The sequence below is a fragment of the Homarus americanus genome, unplaced genomic scaffold (assembly GCF_018991925.1).
Source record: "Homarus americanus isolate GMGI-L3 unplaced genomic scaffold, GMGI_Hamer_2.0 scaffold42643, whole genome shotgun sequence".
NCBI classification, from domain to species: domain Eukaryota; kingdom Metazoa; phylum Arthropoda; class Malacostraca; order Decapoda; family Nephropidae; genus Homarus; species Homarus americanus.
The window spans coordinates 3,031,502-3,051,805 of record NW_024747582.1 but is presented as its reverse complement, the minus strand read 5'-3'; the positions used below and the strand labels follow the sequence as shown (position 1 = coordinate 3,051,805).

Below are 20,304 nucleotides of genomic sequence, written 5' to 3'. Positions count from 1 at the left end.
GAGAACATCTAATATCCTCCCCTGACACACCGAGGCTCACGGATCAACAAATCACAAATCTGTGGTTTATGGACCTGCAATACTTTATAGAAATTAGAATATCATAATATATCAAACTAAACCTTAAATTATCTTTAAATTTGATTGTGTAGATTTTAAAACTACAATGTTACGTTAAGCTTCTAAACCGGTAAACTTGCACTTACCTTAACCCTCTCCTGGTGTGTCGTGGACATGTACGTGTCTCATCCTGTAAAGGAAACTAATATTAGATACAGACTTTATGTGTTCCGCAAAAGAGGTGTTTTATGAAACCTGTACAGTGGTCCATCGGTTAACGAAATTTCGGTTAACGAATTACTTTCCATAAGAATCTTCAATTCGGTTAACGAACAAAGATTCAATTAACAAAATTCTTACCAAAACATGTCAACATGTTTTGGCTTGCTCATCGGCTGGTAGGTCAGCCATCAATACAGTAATCTGTTCTCAGCTTACATTGTTTCCATTGGAGTAAATATCATGAACGTTGTGCTATTCAATATTTTTCCAAGTTTTATATTAAAATTATTAGTCATTTTAACATTTATTTAACATAATTGCAGTACAGGGAACTAGTTTTTGGTGCGCCCATCAGTCACTTCACTCAACCACCAATGCGTCAATTTGTTTCTCTGTTCAGTGGAGGAAACCTCTTGCTTGTGGGTCTCTTGAACACACAGTATTTTTACGTTTTACAGTACAGTACAATTATTGGACATTCTGAAATTTATTTAACATTGATAATATATAGTGCAGTGCAGTGTTGATTTAAATAAAATAATCTTGAATTACACCAATTGAACTTAAAATTTTATTGGCGAAATTACTGCATCAAGTATGGGTCCCCTGAAAGGTGATTTCTCCTCCATGCCCACTTCCTTCTCTTCTCCCTTCTCCTCCACCCCCACTTCTAATTCCCATCATCTGTATGTACTTTTCGGTGAGCTGGAACCAATTACCCAATATCCCATTGAAACAATGGGTTTGGTTAACGAAATTTCCGGTTAACGAATGACCTTCTGGAACGAATTGTGTTCGTTAACCGAGGGACCACGGTGTGTATATGTGTGTGTGTGTGTGTATATATATATATATATATACTGTGTGTGTGTGTATAGAGAGAGAGAGAGAGAGAGAGAGAGAGAGAGAGAGTTTTTCTATAAGTGTCATCTGGTGAGACATATCAGGGTTCGTACAGGAGAGAAACCTTACCAGTGTTCTCAGTGTCTCAAAAACTTCACACAGAAATACCATCTTGAGAAACATAAGATATTACACACGGGAGAGAAGTCGTTTCATTGTGTCGTGTGTCAGAAAAACTTCTCCACTAAAACTCACTTGGTAAAACATATGAGAGTTCATACAGGTGGGAGACCATTCCAGTATGCACAATGTCCCAAAAGCTTCTCACAAAAATCAGACATCATTACCCATATGAGAGTCCACACGGGATAGAAGCCATTCCAGTGTTGTGAATGTCTCAGAAACTTCTCACAAAAATACAATCTCATTAAACACATGAGAATACACACGGGGGAGAAGCCATATTTGACTGGGGTTCCTGCTACCCCAGTATAGCATTGTGGTATAGAGAAGGACATCCACTCACTCCAAAGCTCTCAGAAGATCACCAATAGTTACTTTACTGGTGTGTGAGGTGGAGAGGGTAAGTTATAAACAGTGTGTGACGTATAGTTGATGATGGGTAGTGCTGGTGGTGTTAAGACATGGCCATATGTACACATGAGCCAAGGGGATTATATCTCTTATTAGGGGATTATATCTCTTATTAGGGGATTATATCTCTTATTAGGGGATTATATCTATTATTAGGGAATTATATCTCTTATTAGGGGATTATATCTATTATTAGGGGCTTATATCTCATATTAGGGGATTATATCTATTTTTAGGGAATTAGATCTCTTATCAGGGGATTATATCTCTTATTAAGGGATCGCATCTCAAAATGTGTTGAACTTCAAGTGATGGCTGGACAAAATCCGGACTAATCAAGTTAATAATGTATCTATATGACTCTGATTGATGATTATGGATTTATACTGTAAATACCTGTACCTGTTGTGAAGCCATTAACCCGCTCCCTTTGTTATCACTTAGTGTAATAACAGTGTACAGTAATAATGATTAGGTCAACAGCCTTAACCAGTGGAAGGTGGGCAGGAAGGTCATGACCCCAAATGCTATGCCAGGGTCATCTTGATAATTAAACTGTTTGTATATCATTGTGTAGACCAGAAACTATTGATGTAATATAAGGATTTACTACCTAGAGTTAGCCCCACTAGAGGTCACAGCCTCAAGAAGCTATCAGTACAAAAAAAATTTCCCAGCTAACTTGTTTGGAGGTAAGAATTGTGAGCTGTTGTAATAACCTGTCAGAGAATGTTGTAACAGCACCAAGTATGAGCTGATTTATGATCACACTTGACCAACACTGTCGAGCAACATGTTCAAGTAGTACTGTATATTCAAGAGCCTTTACATGTCCAGTAATTGTTGTAGAAGATAAAGTAAAAATTAAAGATTACAGTACATGATTCTGACTAAACTCAACAAGGCTCTCCACTTTACACTACACTGGGACTTCACTGACAATACAAAGAAGACAAATGTTACAAGGTTACTCAAATCCAATAAGAGGAAAGGTTATTTTTTTTAACTATGATGGCATTAATTCTCAACCTTTGCAATGGCATCTATGATAAGGCGAGATAAGGTTTGTTTATCAATAAATAAGTGTATTGATAAGGGAAGTGGGTATCAGTTGAACTGTTTGTGCTGTTGGGTGAGGCAGCATGGCTCTTACTGTCAGACCTTTGCTCGTCTTACTGCTGTTATTAGTAAGTTTACAGCTGCTGTTTTCTTATTACTTTTCATGTGTCTCCCTGGTGTAAGTGTTGCTGTGCTGGGCTGCTGTTCAGACGTGTCTGCATCTTTACAGCAGTTCATCTTGTTAATAACTGGAAGCCGTAACTTTGTATGCTATCCGAGTGCTTCTTGTATGTTTACAGCTGTTCTTAATGCTGTTAATTGTGCCCTTATTTCCTTAGCTGCTGTGCTAGTATGCTATGGATGTTTACTGCAGTTCCTGTCGCTGTTAATTGTGACCTTGTGCCTTGAATTGCTGTCTTACTACCTTGATTTCCTTAGCTGCTGTGCTAGTAAAGGACCTCCATGTTTACAGCAATTCCTGCCGCTGTTAATATCCAACTATCTCCTTGACCACTGCTGTTAATATCCAACCATCACCTTGACCACTGCTGTTAATATCCAACCATCACCTTGACCACTGCTGTTAATATCCAACCATCTCCTTGACCACTGCTGTTAATATCCAACCATCACCTTGACCACTGCTGTTAATATCCAACCATCACCTTGACCACTGCTGTTAATATCCAACCATCACCTTGACCACCGCTGTTAACCACCAAATATATGTTAGGCTCTCCATTGTGCTATCAACCTGGTGCTGTGAAAGATGACTCAGAACACTTCATAGACTCATGTTATCAGAGTCTCCTTAACTTATCTCTCATATAATCTACAATTGCAGGTTACAGTCAGTGCATGTCTGTATGGTCAACTCTTCATGTCTGTATGGTCAACTCTTCATGTCTGTATGGTCAACACTTCTTCCTAATTGTCTCAGAGCACTTCTAGGTTAGTCCTCCCCTCTCATCTTATTTATCGTGATTAGAGCCCTTCCCAGCTTATTTCACCTGATTAGAGCCCTCTCCAGCTTATTTCACCTGATTAGAGCCCTTCCCAGCTTATTTCACCTGATTAGAGCCCTCTCCAGCTTATTTCACCTGATTAGAGCCCTCTCCAGCTTATTTCACCTGATTAGAGCCCTCTCCAGCTTATTTCACCTGATTAGAGCCCTCTCCAGCTTATTTCACCTGATTAGAGCCCTTCCCAGCTTATTTCACCTGACTAGAGCCCTTCCCAGCTTATTTCACCTGACTAGAGCCCTTCCCAGCTTATTTCACCTGACTAGAGCCCTCTCCAGCTTATTTCACCTGATTAGAGCCCTTCCCAGCTAATTTCACCTGATTAGAGCCCTTCCCAGCTTATTTCACCTGATTAGAGCCCTCTCCAGCTTATTTCACCTGATTAGAGCCCTTCCCAGCTTATTTCACCTGATTAGAGCCCTCTCCAGCTTATTTCACCTGATTAGAGCCCCCCAGCTTATTTCACTTTATTACTAGCACTCCCAGCTTATTCCACTCAATGATGAAACACCCCAATGCTACCCAAGACGTCATGTTAGGTTAGTTTATGTTTGATTGTTATGCTTGGTTAGGTTAGGTTATGATGGCTAGATTGTTATTACTGTATTTGTTTGTGTGTTTGTCTGTCAACCACATTATGTCATTGTTATGTTGTTGCTGTGTTTGTCTTTCATAACACTGTTCAATAAAAACTAGAGAAGGAAATATTACTATTATTATTATTTGCGGTAGTAATGTTATCATTATGTGATTAGTACTATTATTATTAACAATTATGGTCAATATTAGTATTATTAGTCATTAATAATGCAATTACACTTGTTAATGGTAACTATTTGTTCTTATTATTATTAATGATCAACATTTCACTTTACAGAATGGCTTGGTCAGGAGCCATGACCAAAACACAGGTGAGTGTGTGTGTGTGTGTGTGCACAGGGTGGTGTAATGCATCTAGTGTGGCAGCATTATGTTAGTGTTAAAGTGCAGGCATTGCTTGCTTCCTTTTGCTTTCGTCTACCACCGCTTTCAGGGAAGCAACTTGCATAAGTCTTCCCCTGCCAGTACACAGCCTCTTCACCATCAAGACTCCTGCTGTGCCTCCTCGCAGCAACACATGGTAACTGGGTGCCTCGTGGGCCCAGGCTAGACCAACAGGGGATCTTGGAGTAGCAGTGGGCCCCAGAGGGACGGCGCATAGGCTCACTGTGATGTGGACACGTCCTGGCGCCTAACAACCACCGCCCCGCTGCCTTGCAGACTAACCTTGGTAAGTATAAGACAACGGGAGAAAACCTTGAACAAAAAATCTGCGGTGGTGCCCAGCATCAGACAGCCATGCTTACAGAGCTCCAACAAGACCCCAACGGCGGTGTAGGCGGAAGACGTGACCACCATGGAGACACAACAACTACACCGGCAGACGAAGGCAATGAATGATGAACAGACTACTAAAGCGAAACCCAACAAACGGGGCTATCGGCAGTCCATTGCAACTCTCCCTCTCCCCAGTCGTTGCAACACTTGCACCACTGGACCAGGAAAAGGGAGAGCCAAGATGTGTGGTTGCAGCCTGTGTTCCTGCCTCACCACACGAGTCAACTCACGGGCAGCCATCACCCAGCTCATCATCATCAACCCCTTATACCCCCCAAAAGACCTATGGCGACGGGGCCAGGCAGAGATGACTGCCGGGACTCTCCAGTCACAACTCTGCACGCTGGGCAGTTAAACAGTGGCGGGAAGAGGCGCGCGTTCTGTTACGTCACCCGGGGCCTAAGGGTTCAGGTCTAGCAACGGCCCTGTGTCAGGATCTTTCTGGATACTGGTACAAATGAGTGTCCTGAAAGAAGTACCGCCCTTGTGGCAAAAGAGCTATCCACTAGCCAAAGCAGCCATCAGTGAGTCCCGGCTCCCAGACGAGGGTAGACTCACAGAACGGGGGTCTGGCTACACCTTCTTCTGGAAGGGTAAGCCTGCTGCAGAGAGAAACAGCATTTATAGAGTTGGCTTTGCCATTTGCTGATGCAACCTACACACGCTAACTGAATGTCTGCTGGGGTCAACGAGCGTCTCATGATGCTCCGAGTCCCACTGAATACTCACATCATGCCTTCATCAGTGCATACACCCCAACACTGGATGCAGAGGATGACATCAAGGAGGCCTTTTAAACCGACCTCGACAGAGTGCTAACCTCTATCCCCAGATAAGATAAGGTTGTGCTCTTCGGTAACTTTAATGCCAGAGTTGGTAGAGATGCTGACATTTGGCAGGGAACCATAGGGAGAAATGTTTAGGCAAGAGTAATCCCAACGGCCTACTCCTCCTCAGCAAGTGTGCTGCACACAACCTCACTATCACCAATACCTTGTTTAGGCAGGCCGACAAGTTTAAGGGTTCGTGGCAACACCCACGATCCAAACACTGGCATCTCATTGACTACATCATTGTCAGAGAAAGAGATCGCCGAGATGCCCTCATCACCCGAGCCATGCGTGGCTCAGACCACCGTGACACTGATCATCAGATCGTCAGAGCCAAGCTATCACTCCACGTTACCCCAAAATGGCAAAGGCAACAAGCCTCCAGAAGAGACTTTAACACTAACCATCTGAAGGATCCAGCGGCAGCACATGCTTTCAGAGAGCAGCTGGAACATGGGCTGATAAACAACCCCACAACGAATAACCCAAATACCAGTGCCAAATAGGGTATTGTCAACACTGTCATGACAAAAACCTGCAGGGAGACCCTCGGCCAGATCGAAAGAATACACCAGGAATGGTTTGATGAAAATGACCAAAGCTGATACCTTCCACGAGAAGGAAGCGGCAGCCCAGAGTGAAATTCGGAATCTAAAGAATGACTGGTTTAAAAATAAACCATGTGAAATGCAAAAACTTGCAGATCAACACAAGATGAGCAAATTTTTCAAGTTCACTAAAACATTTTATGGGCCAATTACTCATGGCGCGGCCCCTCCACTCATCCCACGGTAACCCCATAATTAAAGACGAGGAAGGCATCCGTCAGAGCTGGAAAGAGCACTACCATTCGCTGCTTAATCTAAACACTGATGTGGATATCCTGACTACCCAGCAGGTCCCTCAGCATCCACAGCTGATCCGCCTCAGCTATCCTCCATCCCTGGATGAGGTAGCTACTGCCATCAAACAAATGAAAATAACAAAGCCTCAGGGCCTGATAGAATCCCAGCCGAGGTGTATAAAGCAGGAGGACCTCTGCTTACCAGCCGTCTCCACTCTCTCCTGGAGAATATATGGGAAAAGGAGGAAATCCCCCAAGCTCTTAAAGACGCCTCCATCGTCAATATTTATAAGAACACTGGAGACCGGTCAGACTGTGGCAACTACTGCAGGATCTTGCTGCTGTCTGTAACTGGCAAGATTATTGCCCAAGTCCTCCTAAACAGACTTCTTCCTGCAGCAGAAAACTTCCTCCCAGAATCTCAATGTAGCTTTAGACCATCACGTGGCACCACTGACATGATCTTTGCTGCCCACCACATACAGGAAAAGTGCATAGAACAGCGTCGTGACCTGTACACGGCTTTCATCGACTTAACCAAGGCCTTCGACTCGGTCAACAGGGAAGCCCTCTGGCAGACCTTCAGCTGTTTTGGATACCCACCAAAATTCGTCGCCATTGTGAGACAACTCAACGATGGCATGAACAGCAGGGTCCTACACAATGGCACCCAGTCTGAGTTCTTCCCCATCCAAACGGGGGTAAAACAAGGATGTGTACTGGCACCAACTCTCTTTTCCATTTTCTTGTGTGTGTGTGTGTGTTGACTAAATTCTTGGCTAAACTTCTTTTTTGGGGCATACATTAATAGTGAATTAAAATCTAAATATATTAAAAACCTGGAACAATTTGATCACCAAGTAAAGTCACAGTAACACCAAAAACAGAACATTATAAGTAAACTTTATAATATAAGTGTATTCTAAAGGCTCTCATTGGCAGCCAGATTACTTACAAAAAATATTTAACCTCGATGAAAGACACATTCCAACTCTCTTAATTCGATCCTAAAAATAGTGGATTCCAACCCCTTTTACTTTGACTCATTGGTTGTAGGATAAAGAATCTGATGTGATAAGCCGAGCCTTTTGATAATTTAACCAAACACTAATGTAATGTAACCTACCCTGACCTAACTTGAAATCCAACCTAACCTAAATCTAATCTAATCTAACCTAACCTAACCATTAGTTGAAATAAGCTGAAGGGGAAAGAAGGGAGGAGGTGGGTGGCTATTCCTCAGGTGATACAGTAAAGAGAATATATTGACCCTTTTGAGCCCCTGATCCTAAAGGTGATAAAAATCAAAGGCATAATATTAATCTTGGTTCATTTCTCCTCAGGTACAGACTGGACGAGTTTCCCATCCACCACCACCACCACCACCCCACCGGCACGTAAGATAAATTTATATTTCTTAGAACACCTGCAGATTAAATACACCCCACCCCACCGCACCCCCCAGATGATTGACCACCCTAATACTAACCTAACCTAACCTAACCTAACCTAACCTAACCTAACCTAACCTAACCTAACCTAACCTAACCTAACCCACCCCACCGCACCCCCCAGATGATTGACCACCCTAATACTAACATAACCTAAACGAATTTAACATAGACCAAAACAATTCTAGTGTAATTTAACCCGGTGATGTATTGTTAACCACTTGATGATGGGTTAACGATACTTATGCTAACTTTAGTGTTAATAATAGACCTATGTTAACTTTACTGTGTTAATAATAGACCTATGTTAACTTTACTGTGTTAATAATAGACCTATGTTAACTTTATGATGTGTTAACAAATAAAATTTATATTAGGTTACAGTAGGTCAGGTCAGGTCAGGTCAATTTAAGTTAGGTCAGGTCAAGTTTGGTTTGGCTAGGTTTGGTTTTAGTAGATGAGGTCAAGTTAGGTTAAGTAACAATAGGTCAGGTGAGGTCAGGTCAAGTTAGATTAAGTAACAATAGGTCAGATCAGGTTTGGTTTGGCTAGGTTTGGTTTTACTAGATCAGGTCAAGTTAGGTTAAGTAACAATAGGTCAGGTGAGGTCAGGTCAAGTTAGATTAAGTAACAATATGTCAGGTCAGGTCAAGTTTGGTTTGGTTAGTTTGATCCAGTGACCCCAACCCCATTTCAAATAAATCCAATTACACAACTTGTTTCAGATAATGACATGACCCTCGAATTGGCCATTGGAATACCTCTGGGGGTTGTGGCTCTCCTAATCATCATTTCTGTTATCGTTTACTTCAGCTGCCGTCGGAAGAAAGTAATACCAGAGGTGAGTGGGCGGGTGGGTGGGAGTGGGCGGGTGGGTGGGAGTGGGTGGGTGAGTGAGATGGAAGAAGTGAGGGAAGGGAGTGAATGAGTGAGCGAGTGAGTGAGTTAGTTAACGAGTGAGTGAGTTAGTTAACGAGTGAGCACAATATCAACTACCAAATCGGCCTCGTTCCAAACACCCTTCAATCCAATCTCCTGTAACATAATCGAATCCTACCCAATCGTATATCTTGGGGTCCAGACCAATCATCCCCTAACCTAACCTAACCGTGACTATTGAGGGGGGGGGGGATCATGTATGAGCCCATCTAACGTAATCTGACCAAGAAGCTGATTAAGTTAGTCGTATTGGTCTAATTAACTCTCGAGGATTGTCACACACACACACACACACACACACACACACACACACTAACTATGAGTTATTTCACCACCTTAGAAAGGACAGGAGAGGTGGTGGTGTAATTCTGTACTGTCGCAGCGACCTCAAACCGTCACCCCTAGGTGTTAATGTACCTGAAGATGTAGAAGCCTTGTGGGTTCAGGTCACTCCCACCCCCGCCAGCTTGCCTCCCTCATTGTTTGTGTTTGCTATCATCCCACCCGGGCACCAACCGCCAATGTACTGATTACTCATATTATAGACACTGCCGACTCCCTGAGATCCAGATTTCCATGTGCTAAACTAGTGATATGCGGTGACTTCAATGAGTTAGACATCAGTGACATCACCCAACACCTCCACCTTACACAAATAGTTGACTTTCCCACACATGGCAATGCCACCCTTGACCTCATCATGACTGATTTCGGTAACCAATACCTTCCCCCCCAGCCGCTGCCTCCCATGGGACGCAGCCCCCACCTGTCCCTACTGTGGTCACCTACCCCTGTCTCTACTGTGATTACCTACCCCACCTGTCTCTACTGTGGTCACTACCCCACCCCTGTCCCTACTGTGGTCACCTACCCCCACCTTCTCACCACCACCAGTTGCCACCAGGACTTACCGACCCACCCCCGACTCTGCTATGCGGCGTTTCGGACAATGGATAACCCGGTATCCCTGGACTGAAGTGATCACGGTAGACGATGTGCAGAACAAGTGGGATAATTACCTGGACACTATCACCAAAGCCTACCACCACTTCTTTCCAGCCAAAACACTGAGGATCCACCCCGATGATGTCCCGTGGATTACGCCCCGCATAAAAAGACTTATTGAGCAGCGCAACAAGGCATACTACACCAACAACCGCCTGTACAAAAGTCTACGTAACCAGGTCATCAGGGAAATCAAGTCTGCCAAGAAGACTTATTATCCCAGGAAAGTGCACGGCCTCAAGGAAGTCGGCATCGGTCAGTGGTACTCCAAGGTAAAAGATCTCTGTGGTCTCAACCGTCAGTCTCCCACACTTCCTTTCATCTCACATTTACCTAGTGAGGAGGCAGCTGAGATAATTAATAACCATTTTGCTACCATATGTCATACCTTACCCAGTCTTGACCTCACTCTCCTCCCAGCTTACTTACCTTCCCCCTCCCCCCCTCCCAGTGTCCAACCATATGAAATCGCCAACAAACTCCTGAAATTTAAATCCAAACGCTCCACGACCCCAATTGACCTCCCAATCAAAATATACAAGGAGTTTGCAGTCGAACTTGCCACCCCCCTCTGTTCTATTATTAATGCATCCCTCAGACAAAGCAAATGCCCTAATGAATGGAAAACCGCATTTGTCACCCCTATCCCCAAGGTCACCACCCCATAGTCCCCTAACGACCTCAGGCCAGTTGCCATTACCCCCATACCCAGTCTACTCTGTGAAGACTTTGTTTTTGAGTGGGCATTTGCTAGAATCTATCAGTTAATTGATCTACAGCAATTTGGCACTATGAGGACCTCCTCTACATCACACTGCTTAGTTAGTTTTCTGGATTTCCTGCACAAAAACCTGCAGAAACGTAAGACATCACTGGCCGTTGCCCTTGTTGACTTCAGGAAGGCGTTTGACCTTGTTGATCACTGCACTGTTATCAACAAGGCCATTGCAGTAGGGCTGCCCACCAACTTGGTCTCATGGCTCATTGATTTCCTGAGTGGACGTCGTCAGGCAGTGAGGTATCAGGGTTCTGTCTCCACATTCCAACACCTCACCTGCAGTGTTCCCCAGGGGACCAATATGGGACCACTGTGCTTCCTCATCCTGATCAACGACGCTCTATAGGACACTCCTCACAGGTGGAAGTATGTGGATGACTGCACTGTGGGGATTACAGTGGACAACACCGCACCAGGACAGGCACCCTGGACAGGCTACAGGCATGAACCACGGAGAAGAAGGTCACCATCAACCACACCAAAACCGTAGTCATGCACATCAATACCGCCACCACTCCAGTGCAAGCCCCAACAGTCACAGTGGGTGCCCATCCTCTCCAGCTGGTACAGTCTGCCAAACTCCTGGGTGTTACCATAGACCACAAACTGGACTGGAAGGCCCATGTAAATAACACAACCAAGGCAGCCTCATACCGACTCTACGTGCTACAACGACTTAGGTCACTTGGGACACCCACGCCAGAGCTGAGGACTATCTACAACACCAGCCTGGTCATCTTCTCTCAACTCGACCCAACAACGTCGGCTAGAGAAGGGCCTGCAGAATCATGCTCGGCGCAGACTACTCCGGCTACACCAACGCTCTCTCCACCCTGGAAATGCCATCCCTCAGTGACCTCCACCACCAAGCACTAGCAGGGTTTGGCAGTGGACTACTGCACCACCCTCATCATCACCACCTCCTGCCACCAGCAGTCCCCCACCCACCTCGCGCAGTCTGCCACTACAACAAAATTCAGCCCATAAGAGCCCGCACTGATAGATATAAGAATAGCACCATCCCATCTATTGTTAAAATAATAAACAACTCCTGATTTATGTACTGTACAGTCCTGTAAATGTATTCAACGCATATTATATCATTATGTCTAAATCAAATGTAAGTCTGTATATTTTCAGCCACCGGCTGCAACTCTATTAATAAACCGTTTATTATTATTACTATTAACAATACTGTATATGTTAACGTTATATAATGATGCCTGTTACCATTGTTATTTACAGGTGGTGGTGACATATGGGACTGGGACTAACAACGTGAGCTTCATCGCCGACAGTACTCCCCAAGTAAGTCGCAAAGAACAGTACACTGGATCTATTAACAGAGAACGGTGTAAACTGTGAACCGCTGTACTGTTGTTTGGTAAATAGAGTCCTAATTACATAAATAAATAGAGAGATAAACTAAGAGACACACATGATAACATAACTAAATAAATAGATTAAACGAAAAGACATAGATGATGGATAATGGTGTTTGTTTTACCTAACAGGAAGAAATACTGAAGATGGAATTTGAAAAGAATTTTGAAGAACAAGTTTATAGCAAATCAACATCAATCGCCCTGCAGCACCGAGACAGGAACAGATATGAGGATATTTTGCCATGTGAGTTTGACCTTCATGATGATTTTACCGTCACACTGTTTTTATTATGTTGTCATGTTGTTGGGATGAAAAGCAAACAGAAACACAAACACAAACAGAATCTCCTTTCATTGTTCAGTCACTGCTGTAGATAGATAGATAATGTACACACCCAGGCAGACATATAGACAAATATGCTTTGCTATGGTAAACTTACAAGCCACTTAATATGACACAAAAAAAATAGGCGATTATTTTCCACATAGACAATTTAACCTAACATAATTTAACTTAACCTAACTTAAAGACTACTGTTAAATTTCACGTGGTTGATTATTCTGCATTTTAAGTTTAAGACCTAACATAAATAATTCTCACATTGCAGTTGATGTTACACTAGTGAGATTAAACAAAGTGGACTACATCAATGCTTCTTATATCTTTGTGAGTATAGATAGGAGAGTGTGTTTGTTTCTCATACATACAGTGCCGGATTAACCATTAACCACAACCCTCAGGCCTCCCGACTCTAAGGGGGCCCCCAAATCCAAACATTCTCCAAGTTGAAGCGTATAAAACATGAACTTCTTTCAACAATGTCCTAGCAACGTCTCTATTTTCTGTCTCTTATGAACATTACGTGTGTTATTTTGCAGAAGTTTAATATTGATGAAATCATTGATAAATTTGGGTATATTTTGTTCTTGTTATTTATATAGACATTGAGGGTAGGGGGCCCTATGCCTCAGGCCCCTATTAAGCTTAATCCGGCCCTGCATACATAGGTTATACATAGTAGGGTATACATAGAAAGGTATATAGTGGGGTATACATAGAAAGGTATATATAGTAGGGTATACATAGTAGCCCAGTACTCATCAACAGTGTATACCTTACCAACAACACGACTGGCAAGGCATCTGATAAGTGACGAAAAGAGTACAGTATTGAAAAGGTAATCTAGGCGGGGGGATTAGTGGGTGGGTGGGTGTGTCAGGAGAATCTTGATGAAAGTAATATTTGTAAGACATTGAGATAGAGACATATGCTTCAATGGATAGATAAAATAAAAGAGAGAAAGCTTTAGATTAGATTAAGATAGATTAGATTAAGTAAGGAACATTAAGGTGTTTAATCAATCAGGTGTCAAGAAAATATATCAAAAACCTTCAAATAATCCACAGTTTCTATAATGTCTCTCTCAGTTTTAAGTGTATTGATTACTTGAATTGTGATATGTTGATAAGAGACATTGGTTCAATATCACACAGGGGAAGAAGTTTATAGCCACCCAGGATCCTCTACCAGACCAAGATGATGATTTCTGGCAGTTGATATGGGAGCAAAGGGTTCAAATTATTGTCCGACTTTCTACTGACAATTCTAGCCAAACTGTAAGTCTGTGTGGGTGTGTTCTCTCTCCTCTCTATTTTATCTCTTTCTGCTTTCTTTCTTACTCTCTTTTTTCCCTTCTCTATCATTTATCAGTACCTATACAGTGTGAATATATATATACAGTATATGTAAATAATAATAAATTCATCTAACTACAAAAAATAAAAATAAATACTAATCATATAATTCTTACTTCACAATAACCTAACCAAATCTCGACTCCATAACCACTACCTTAACCCAAGTAAAATATTCATATATCCAGGTCGCGCGGTATATTGACGACCGCGGCGACAACACCTGGGTAATGGGCCACGATGAGTTGAATGTCTCGGTCCTCACTACACACAACAACGGAGTGTTCTACAAGAGGACGTTTAAAGTTAGCAAGGTGGGTGGGCTCTGTTGTTAATGGGGACTATAACACCTCTAATGAACCCTCACCACTAATGAATCCTCAGCACTAATGAACCCTCGCCCTTAATGAACCTTCACCCCTAATGAATCCTCAGCACTAATGAACCCTCACCCGTAATGAACCCTCAGCACTAATGAACCCTCACCCGTAATGAACCCTCACCCGTAATGAACCCTCACCCGTAATGAACCCTCATCCCAAACGAACCCTCAACCCTCTGAAAAAATAAAATTCCCGTTAATAATTTTCCTCTCGTGTTAATAATGATAACCGTTGACCTGCCACTACTGCCCTCCAGGATAATGACGTCAGGTTCATTGAGCACTTCCACATGACCAACTGGCCAGAGGGGAGAGTGCCACAGCGAGACGACACCCTCAACCTGATAGTGTCAGCTCGTAGTGCCAGCATAAAGTATGGATCAGAGAGTCCAACCCTTATACACTGCGGGTAGGTTGATTTACATTGGTATTTCCCCCCGCTTTTGTAACGAAAATAATAATAATAAAAACAATACCAAAAAAACTAACAAAAATAATTAAAACAATAATACTATAGGTTTACCTCAATTTACGATAACTGTACAGTATTTGGTTTACATTATGGTTTACAGAAATAAACCCATATTGTACATCAAAAGGTATTGTAAATCCAGGTATCGTGGAGCTATTGTAGGTATCTCTCAGTGAAGGGTTACAGGTCCTACAGTATACACTAAAAGGGCCACCAACCTCATGTTATAGATTGCAGTTAAGTTTGGCTATTTTGTGGCATCTCAGAACATAAGACACATATTGTACTGAAGTTATAATGGATTAGCACAGAGAATACAGCTGTTAGTGTAGATTATATACTGTAACCATATTCTTTTGCCATAGTGGGATAGGTCACGTTTATACCACATTATTGGTCACTAATGTTATAGTTGCTCCACAATATCTGTTGGTCTTGTCGACAGTGCGGGCTGTGGCAGAACGGGCACCATCATTGCACTGTGGCATATGATTGACGAGTTCCTTGCAGATCGGATGGTCAACATTGTCAGGACTGTTGAAAGCATGCGCAGGTGTCGTATGTCAATGGTGAAATCAGTGGTGAGTTTATCAATTGTAATTTCTGTATTCTATCCTCTTTGCCAGCTGGCCAGTCAATTAGCTGTGAGAGTTTCTGTACTGATAGCTTCTTTAACTTGAAGCTGTGACTCCTACTCGGATAGCTGACTGCTAATTCCAAATATCTACACTAGCTGGGTGCAGTACTGGCCTTTAAAATACATTATAAACATCAACTAAATTATCCCTTGCTCTTCTATAACATAACCAAAGCATTTATAAAGGTTCTAATCTCCCATAGTGAGTTGTGTGTGTGTGTGTCAGCACCCGTTTGGGATCCCTCCTTTGGGTTTAAATAGTTTGATCTGTTACATTAAACCACCACCAGATTCATTAAACCACCACCAGATTCTCTATGATTCTTAGATTATCTCCAGAACTTCCACCATATCCAGGTATTTGTTTAAATTATTTCAAAACGATGCTATTGATTCATACAAAGTCTTTCAGCCAATAAAAAATCAACAAAATATACACAATAACGACTTCTATATTCTCATTACCTGTACAGTACAATATGTAGTTTAAAGTAGTATTAATAACTAAATATTTGACTTTACCATTATGTTTTAGTTCTCTATAAACATAAAGTATTTGTTCATCTTTCAGGAGCAGTACATCTCTATATACAAGTGTTTCGAGGAATTTAAGAAGAACCCACAACGCTGGCAAGTAAACAGTCGTAAGTAAAGAATATTCAGTATTAAACCTCCATCTGATAAACCACATAGAGATGAAAGTCCATTATATCGAGGGTCCGTTAGATGTTAAACCTCCATCTAATGAACTATATAGAGATGAAAGTCCATTATATCAAGGGTCCGTTAGATGTTAAACCTCCATCTAATGAACTATATAGAGATGAAAGTCCATTATATCGAGGGTCTGTTAGATGTTAAACCCCCATCTAATGAACTATATAGAGATGAAAGTCCATTATATCGAGGGTCTGTTAGATGTTAGACCTCCATCTAATGAACTATATAGAGATGAAAGTCCATTATATCGAGGGTCTGTTAGATGTACACACTCATCTAATGACTATATAGAGATGAAAGTCCATTATATCTGAGGGTCGTTAATGTTAAACCCCATCTAGAACTATATAGAATGAAAGTCCATTATATCGAGGGTCTGTTAGATGTTAAACCTCCATCTAATGAACTATATAGAGATGAAAGTCCATTATATCGAGGGTCCGTTAATGTTAAACCTCCATCTAATGAACTATATAGAGATGAAAGTCCATTATATCAAGGGTCCGTTAGATGTTAAACCTCCATCTAATGAACTATATAGAGATGAAAGTCCATTATATCGAGGGTCTGTTAGATGTTAAACCCCCATCTAATGAACTATATAGAGATGAAAGTCCATTACATCGAGGGTCTGTTAGATGTTAGACCTCCATCTAATGAACTATATAGAGATGAAAGTCCATTATATCGAGGGTCTGTTAGATGTTAAACCTCCATCTAATGAACTATATAGAGATGAAAGTCCATTATATCGAGGGTCCGTTAATGTTAAACCCCCATCTAATGAACTATATAGAGATGAAAGTCCATTATATCGAGGGTCTGTTAGATGTTAGACCTCCATCTAATGAACTATATAGAGATGAAAGTCCATTATATCGAGGGTCTGTTAGATGTTAAACCTCCATCAAATGAACTATATAGAGATGAAAGTCCATTATATCGAGGGTCCGTTAGATGTTAGACCTCCATCTAATGAACTATATAGAGATGAAAGTACATTATATCGAGGGTCTGTTAGATGTTAAACCTCCATCTAATGAACTATATAGAGATGAAAGTCCATTATATCGAGGGTCGGTTAATGTTAAACCTCCATCTAATGAACTATATAGAGATGAAAGTCCATTATATCGAGGGTCTGTTAGATGTTAAACCTCCATCTAATGAACTATAAAGAGATGAAAGTCCATTATATCGAGGGTCTGTTAGATGTTAAACCTCCATCTAATGAACTATATAGAGATGAAAGTCCATTATATCGAGGGTCCGTTAGATGTTAAACCCACATCTTATGGTTTATATGGTGAGAGAAGTTCGCTATATAGGGGTTTCACTGTACCTGTATTATAGCGCACACACACACACGCACGCACACACACACACACACACAAAGCAGATTAATTACTTCCTTCGTCTCCTTCCCTCCCCATTTTCCTCGCTTCCTGTTCTTCCCTCTTTACTCTTCCTCCCTGCTCCACTTTTTCCCCCTTCCTCTTCTTCCCTCTTCCTCCCTCCTCCTCTTCTTCCCTCTTTACTCTTCCTCCCTCCTCTTTTTCCCTCTTCCTCCTTCTTCCCTGTTTACTCTTCCTCACTGCTCCACTTTTTCCCTCTTCCTCTTCTTCCTCCCTCCTCCTCTTCTTCCCTCTTTACTTTTCCTCCCTCCTCTTTTTCCCTCTTCCTCCTTCATACAGTTTACCTAACAATGTAACCTAATTTAACCTTAACTGAACCTAATCTAGTCAAATTGAACCTTATCTAGTGTAAATGAACCTCTTCTACTTTTTTTTTTAACGTGGCCTCCAGCCTCCCCCAATAGCCACACCTTCGGCGCCATTTTTTACCTTAATATTAATTATCCTAATACATAAGTAGCTATCCTATCTGTGTTGAATTAGTTGAGCCACAGATCTATGCGGCATTCAGTGACAGTAGCCTCATAGTCAATATCAGCAGCAGTTGTCGGCATTGGGGCAGAAGCTCTCGTTCCCCTGAGGCAGAGCAAAGCTGACCGAAGGAGAGAGAAAGACAGTCGACATCTCATCCAGGCTGTAACATAACTTCTGGGGTGCTGCTTCTGTTCGGAGATCACCTCCGCGAGTCTGGAGTAGAAACATCTTGCACTTGGTCCCATCTCACCAGAGGTTGTGAACACTAGAGGAGTGAAGCTGCCTTGATCAACGTTCCTCCTGTGTGCAGCATCGAGAGCTAAGTTACGGTGACATGCGATCATGGGATCAAAAATCCTGATGTCGAAGAAAGCTCGCTGTCCCCGCGTCCAAAATCCTCGAGCACTGACGTCAACACGGGCTTCGTTAGATGTGTTTGAAGTCCTATGTTGGAAGATCTCACCATCCAAAGGAAGGAGGGTCGGTTCTACCATGACATCCCGGCAGATTTCCTTCAATATATTTGCTGTGAGATCCCTTACTTCGTCATGCCTCATGCATATGAAGCCCTCTTTCTTGCACACCATGGCGTGATCGACGTCATAGGAAGAGCCACAATCGCATTGGGAGAGCAAACCTTCTACTGGCCGACCGTACCTTAGAGCAATGGCATCTGTAAATTCTTGTTTATTGAGACTGAAACCATTTGCCCTTATTGGTAACTAAGTTAACCAGTTCGAGGCACCCACCTCCTGTGCTATAGCTGCTTTTTTTTTCAAATTTTCTGGTACCTGCAGCTTATCATTTTGGCAGAGCTGTCGTTCTGTCGTAATGGACCTACTACTTCTACTACTACAGGTACTACAACAGGTACTACTACTACATTGTACTTGAAAAACATTAATCCCCATAGCTGAGACTGTGCCTTAAACACACACACTCTTACCTTCTCACCACCTCCATCAACGTCACCTCTTCCCCCCTTGTATAAAGTTAACCTCAGGATAAATCGTACGTCCACAGCTGTATCAGTCCACACCCCCAGAACAGCTGTGAAATAAGAGTCATATACCATATTTAGGGTTCAATTTAATGACTCAATTTTGACGAAGTAGTGACTGTGGGGCAAAAATATTGTTGGTTTTATTTTATATTTAACGTTAAAATGTGTTAAATTACCAGAAAAGTTTAATTTGATGAATCAGTTTTTTTTATATAATATTTAATGTTTGTTTGATATGATGACAAGGGCAAAATGTTCATTGGTTCGATATAAAAGTTAACATATCAATTTATTATTTTCATTTTAAAATATTTACAGCCATCGTAAATAACATATTTATATCACGTGACGATTAGACACCCCAGTTTGATTCACCTGCTGATTGAAAACCCTAATACTAACCTAACCTAACCCCTCCCCTGGTAATGTTCAGGTGAAATATAAACTGGGGTAGTTAATCCTTACGTGATCAGTTTAATTTAGTATCTGTACCTTTGAGATTTCTGTCACCTATTGATGTTTTTATTCTTTTCAGTACCATTTGAAGCCCTCGGGTAGAGGCAACACACACACACACACATACAAGCATCTTAATCACTCTTACACCAAGAGATACGAACGGCACAGATGGCGACTCACTACGGCATCGCTGCACTGCCTCTCGTTTCATTCAACTCCTGATTAGGTTTTGTAAGCTTGGTTGAGGAAGACAGTAATCATGGCCTCACTATAAAATGATTGAAGTTTATGTCACTACCCTTGAACCTAACTTAACCTTACTGTGGCAACTTTCGACAAAATGATTGAAGTTTATGCCACTACCCTTGAACCTAACCTTACTATGGCAACTCACTGGTGGTACAGCGGTAACTCTCACCAATATGTCAAGGGTTCGAGCCTCGGCCCGGACACACGTGAGAAGGGTGTTGTGACCACTACCAAACACCACAGGTTTACCAGTATCCTCCTGTACTAACACTGGGTGGACCGCCCTAATGGCTACTAAGGTGATAAGTGGCCAATATGATACAAAAAAAGATTGAAGTTTGTGGCTCTGTAAATCCTTAGTGACAAATTTGATAACACTGTTTCAGAAA

The 20,304-nt window shown here is 42.0% G+C and overlaps 1 protein-coding gene across 2 annotated transcripts; it reads left to right on the top strand.

Moving 5' to 3' along the window:
• Nucleotides 1-2,827: 2,827 nt before the first annotated feature.
• Nucleotides 2,828-19,945, top strand: LOC121879764 (receptor-type tyrosine-protein phosphatase O-like). Of its 2 annotated transcripts, none has more exons than XM_042386535.1 (13): nucleotides 2,828-2,906; nucleotides 4,678-4,711; nucleotides 8,195-8,248; nucleotides 9,028-9,143; nucleotides 12,270-12,332; nucleotides 12,539-12,653; nucleotides 13,018-13,076; nucleotides 13,904-14,026; nucleotides 14,293-14,418; nucleotides 14,744-14,895; nucleotides 15,404-15,539; nucleotides 16,167-16,239; nucleotides 19,743-19,945. In XM_042386535.1, exons 1-13 carry the CDS (start codon nucleotides 2,862-2,864, stop codon nucleotides 19,763-19,765), a joined length of 1,119 nt encoding a protein of 372 aa, XP_042242469.1. In that variant the 5' UTR covers nucleotides 2,828-2,861; the 3' UTR covers nucleotides 19,766-19,945. The 2 variants fall into 2 exon arrangements, with proteins under 2 accessions (XP_042242469.1, XP_042242470.1); XM_042386536.1 differs by lacking the exon at nucleotides 2,828-2,906 and adding an exon at nucleotides 3,714-3,729.
• Nucleotides 19,946-20,304: the final 359 nt, after the last annotated feature.

Coding starts and splice junctions, on each gene's coding strand:
- LOC121879764 (XM_042386535.1), top strand. CDS start 2,862: ATGGCTCTTACTGTCAGACCTTTGCTCGTCTTACTGCTGTTATTA. Junction 12,333..12,538: donor TCGCCGACAGTACTCCCCAA/GTAAGTCGCAAA, acceptor TTTACCTAACAG/GAAGAAATACTGAAGATGGA. Junction 13,077..13,903: donor TCAATGCTTCTTATATCTTT/GTGAGTATAGAT, acceptor AATATCACACAG/GGGAAGAAGTTTATAGCCAC.